The 5416-nt window shown below is 40.3% G+C and overlaps 1 protein-coding gene across 1 annotated transcript; it reads right to left on the reverse strand.

Annotated features, from left to right (window-relative positions):
- Positions 1–4161: 4161 nt before the first annotated feature.
- Positions 4162–5085, reverse strand: LOC110912734 (osmotin-like protein). The gene has a single exon (XM_022157531.2). It carries the CDS (start codon positions 5043–5045, stop codon positions 4314–4316), a length of 732 nt encoding a protein of 243 aa, XP_022013223.1. The 5' UTR covers positions 5046–5085; the 3' UTR covers positions 4162–4313.
- Positions 5086–5416: the final 331 nt, after the last annotated feature.

Genomic DNA, 5416 nt, shown 5'->3' on the forward strand with positions numbered 1-5416 from the left:
AAGAAGACACGTTCCTTTGGCTTAGCAATAGATCGAAGCTAATGCCGCAAAATTGGGAGAAGTGGAGATCTTTTGATATTCTTGAATTGTTGTAATCTGTTTTTCGCTTTCGAGTTTCGGATTGTTTGTTTTCTCAGCCGCTTGCTGGCTCTTTATATTCATATATAAAGTGAGTTTGCCGTTCAAAAATAAAATAAGCACATTATAATGAATTAACATTTAATTATTTATCTTCACATTTTTTATGAAATCAAATTTGTATTATTAATATGTTCATGTAGTCGACAAGCTATAAAAAAATAAAAAGTAATTACTTTTATAAATTTAACAAAAATAGCGCTATAAATTTAAAAGATTAAACCACAGTAAAATATGAAATCATAAAATTTTGACAATTAAAATGCACCGTTTCTAGTATCCTAAAAGACAAAATATTATGATTTTGAAAGTTAAGATCAAAGATAAAACTTGACACGTGAGACCATCGTGTGACCACGGTACGCACTGATCTGCAACAACTCCTTTTTTTTGTGGGTCATGATCAAAATCAAAACAACAGGCGGGACCGGTTACAGACAAACGTTTTCGATTATTGTGCTCTTTTGTTCTTTTCGAGTTTTTCTTTCCACTTTTATTGTTCACTACACATGCAGAAAATGAAATAAAGCATATTCTATTCAATAAACTTATGCTAGGAAAGAAAAAATCAAAATCTTTAAATTAGTATTCAAAATATAAAAGGTAAATATATAGGAGGGAAAAGTATGGTCCTGTATGAAAATTGTGAAAGTAAAAGGTTTTGAGAAAAGCTACACTCTATCCAGACACATTGAGAGTTTTATATAGCAGTCTACTTTTTCGAATTGTATAGTGAATCTGGTTTATTTGTGTATATTGTTACTTGAATGTAGTGTAACCTACAGGTATGGTTCAACTTTTTTACATTTTAATTTACGTTTTTGAAGGGGTATGGTCCCAGATTTCGCATCAGCACGATCGCGAGTGACCATTACCCTTATCAAAACCCCCACTAGCTAACAACCTACCTGTGTCCGTGCGGGAACGTGCAGACACAGTAGTTGAATCCAATCTGCCCAATGATGGAGGAGGACTTACCTGTAGTATGAGAACAGTATAGTGATGCGGCACGGCACCGCATCTGGTGTATGAAAACGGAAGTATTTACAGCGATCCGGCCTAGCACCGCATCCAGTGAACACTTCTATCAATACAAGGGAGCTGGATAAAAGCAACAGTCACCACAGACGACGATGCGGCTTGGCACCGCATCTCGCGTATTTCTTGATCAAAGAGTAAGACGCGAGAACATCAACAGTTACCGCAAACAGCGATGCGGCCTGCACCGCATTTTGTGTACTTAACAAGTGGGACTGACACCACAGAGCAAGTAGCACCAATGACAGCCGCCTGTCAGGTCTACGTAAGCGACAGACTGACGTGGCTTCACCTCCACAGCCGACATGCCTGACACACCTGCAAAGGTGCAGCATGTCATCAGTTTATCCGTCCACCTCCTCCTTCACTCCTCGGCTATAAATACCAACCCCAAACCAGGTTTGAGGTATCTCTTCACAACTCTCTCACTACTACTACTCTCATACTTTGCTTCCCAAGCAGACTACTGATTCTCACGCCGGAGAGTGGTAACAAGGAGCACCCCCCCCCCCCCAACCCCATCCTCCTTGTTACGAGTCACAGTTTGTTTCCTTGTGCAGGAGATCAACCGGCAGGCGATCCAGCCAGCGATCCTCGAGAGGAAGGGATTAACCCTTCTTGACGAGACCAGTGTGTTAACCCTGCCCGGTTAACCATTGTTTCATCAGCTTTGTTTTAAAGTATGTGCGTTAACACGACGCAACGTTTGTTTGTGGTTCAACGTTTTTATGCCATCTATTTTTCCCGCTTGATAGGTTCGTCGTAACGTGCGGGTCCTAGATCGACTTAATTATTATTTTCTATGTTTTCCGTTTCATTTTAATTTCTTTGCATTAACACGCCGCAACTTCAATGTTCGCGATTGCTGACGGTTATGTGACATTGGTGTTATTTGTCATGGTTTTACGCCCCGCCGCAACGCGAGGTGGATTAATTGAATGAAAGTTAATTCCTTGAAAAGAAAAGGCTCAAAGCCTCAACATTAAACAACCCCACCACGAAAAAGCAGGTCGGTGTTCCACGCCAAACAGTCGTGACGTGTCGTTGAACCACGCCCCAAATCACAACTACAACACATAATCACACACAATAAAATGAACGAGTGTCTAATGGTACTCGATAATCGATAACACTAAACTTTTCTCAAGAAGCACTAGACCCTACATTTGAGCCCACTTACCAAAGCTTCTACAACCCCTCGTTAACCATAGGGTCACGATGAATATAGTACATGTAGTATACGGTTATCAATCATTTAACTTAATTATCTTACAAACTTTATTCTAAACTTACTTAAAACACAAAGTCGGTAGCATAGGCCATCGACATGCATGTGTCATTTCCTTTTTTCATACAATGCTTTGAGTAAAATACATTTAGGCCCCTTGCTTTTAGTTTTGTTAAATTGTGTTTTGAGTCCATTTCGACATTTCCTCTTTTCATCCATACTTTGAGTAAAATACATTTTGACCCTTTGCTTTTTAGTTTTGTTAAATTGCGTTTTGAGTCTCTTTCCTTTCCAAGTTAAACTTCAATTTTTCACCCATACTTTAAGTAAAATACATTTTGGCCATTTGCTTATAGTTTTGATAAATTATGTTTTTAGTCCATTTCCTTTCCAAGTTAAACTTCAATTACATTGCAATATTAGACCATTGAGGTTTAATCTCAAAAATTTATAATGTTTCAACTTTATCGTTGTACCGTATATCTATACATTTTTAGCTTATTGTTTTCTTTAATTAGTTTCGTTCGCTAATTTTTTTTAAACTAAACGTTTGGATTCAACCATACATTGAGTTGAACTGAATACGTCAAGACATGCGCTTTCATATGGTTTGCGCATGACATAGCGCTTAGACTAATCTGTTTGCAACGTGCCTACAACGCGTCGCCCGCGGGTTGTATTATGAATATTAAAATTTATGTGTCGGTATAAATTCGAGTTGGTATACGTTTCGATGTAAACTTTTTTGGGGAACAAGTCAGGTCAAATATATTTTGTTTTTTGATTGTTTTATTACGTTTCCAATTCTACGTTTCAACCCTACCGCAATACGTTAAGGGTATAATTTTTTCCGTCGATATGAATACCACTTTTGATTACACGTGTTAATTTTCCCTTGATACACATTTTATGCTTTTTTGTACGTTTTATATGTATGAGTCGGGTCACATATAAATACAATATACTTTACATTTTTATGCAGCTACTATGTTATTGAGTTAAATTGGATACGTCAAAATGTGCGTTTTCATATGTTTAACGCATTACATAATGTTTCGACTAATTTATTCGATGTTTGCAATGTACTTGCGCCGCAACGCGCACGGGTTTCCCACCGGCTTTGCCTCCCTGCCCCCGTGCTTTCACGATGTTGCAATTTTAGCCCCTTGACTTTGGTATCTTCAAAGTTTCATAAAATGACAAATTTAGTCCCTAAACCTTCTATTTTGGATTTCCAAATCCACAACCTCATCTTTCAAACTTTGCCAGCACCAACCCTCTACTTTGGTTTTCCACCATCACCCCTTAGCTCTTACACAGTTCCGCCACCAACCTTCTTCTTTTACATTTCCAACAACACCCCCTTATCTTTTACACATTTCCGCCACCACCCCTGTACTTTTACACTTTGTCTTTTTTAAATTTTGTTTTTTTACCTCTTGCACTGTTACTCCAGTTTTACACCCGTCAAATTTTAAAAAAAAAAATTGCAATCGTAACCCCTAGACTACAACTCTTACTTTGCAAATGCCAATACATAATGTTTTTCAAAATGTCTTTGACATTGTTTTGTGCACTTTGTGTCTACCTTTATGATTTACACTTTTTTGTAATTGTCTTTTACACACTGCGCTTTACGAATCGTGTTTTGTCTTACTATATGTTTCCATCCGTCACGCGCCGCCGCAACGCGCAAAATCCTAGTTATATATTAAATATCAATATTATCACTATATTTTATAACCAGAGAAGAAGTATTTTGAGTGACTGATACGCCACAAACTAAGATTCCATAAAATAATACAATTACAAACACATAACACCGACCACACCTACTACATCAAACCACACAAAACATCAAACTAAACTAAACTAATCTTTTATTATTCCCGATCCCCTAAACACTCTATTAGTGACAGAATATCACTTTCAACTCACGTGGCGACATACACTCATGCATTAACGACGGACTATCATGCGCGTACGTAAACGTCGCCGGACACGCGCTCTTAAAAAAACCAGACCACTTCGACGGTTTACACGTCTGCACGTTGTTAAAATGCCCTCTGCAACAAAACTCATCAGTGTTAAACGCCTCACACCCGCTCTTACACGCGACCACGCGCCCATCCGCGTGTTTCTGCAACGACCACGGGCACGTGGCTAGCAGATCCGCTTTACATCCGACCACAGGGCACGTGCCTTTGCCTTCGTGAGGGGTGACCGTCATGGGAATGTTGAACCCGTCGACGAGGCTAACGGCGTACGAGGATTGGTCGAGGTGGCTGTGGTGGAGGCTGAACTGGGCTAAGGTTGCCGGAGCGGCGCCGCCGAGGCCGTTGCATTCGAGTTTGTTGCCGCAGTCGCCGGTGGCGCAAGTGAACCGGTTGTTGATGTGTTTGCAGCCGGTTCGGGCCCAGATTCGGCCGGACCAGTGGGCGGTGGGGGCGGGGAAGGAGCGGTGGGAAAGAGGGTTGAGGGCGAAGCCGCCGCGTTCGAGGACAGGGTGGCCGGAGTTGGGTTGGATGGCGGGCCAGATGGGGTAGCGGCAGTTGTTTACGATGGTGAGGATCATGGAGGCGGAGGAGAGGGGTAGGAGGAGGAGCAGAGAGAGGGTGAGGGAGGAGAGAGAGAGAGCCATGGTGGTTCTACGGTGGTGAGCTGGTGGTGTGGTTGGTGTAGATATTGTGGTTGTATATATAGGCGTGGAGACTGGAGAGTGTAGTGACCTATTCACTGTTTTGAATATTAATTTATTTTGGCTCTCAAAATAAATACCATAAATTCTTATTTTCACATCATATATGGATATTACCAGTATAACTTATTGTTGCACAACAAAAATGATGTGTGTTTTTTTGTCGTCATGTATCCTAGCCATATAACATTACACGACACGTATAGAATGTTATATAGCCCAAACCTTATATAATCAGTGGCGAAGCTTGAGATTTCCAACCGTGGGTCGAAAGCGTATATACCCAAAAATTTATATACGAAAAACTACATATT

The sequence above is a fragment of the Helianthus annuus genome, chromosome 8 (genome assembly GCF_002127325.2).
Source record: "Helianthus annuus cultivar XRQ/B chromosome 8, HanXRQr2.0-SUNRISE, whole genome shotgun sequence".
NCBI lineage: Eukaryota > Viridiplantae > Streptophyta > Magnoliopsida > Asterales > Asteraceae > Helianthus > Helianthus annuus.

What these genes read in the sequence shown, in the direction of transcription:
- LOC110912734 (XM_022157531.2), bottom strand. Translation starts at nt 5,045, where the DNA reads ATGGCTCTCTCTCTCTCCTCCCTCACCCTCTCTCTGCTCCTCCTCCTA.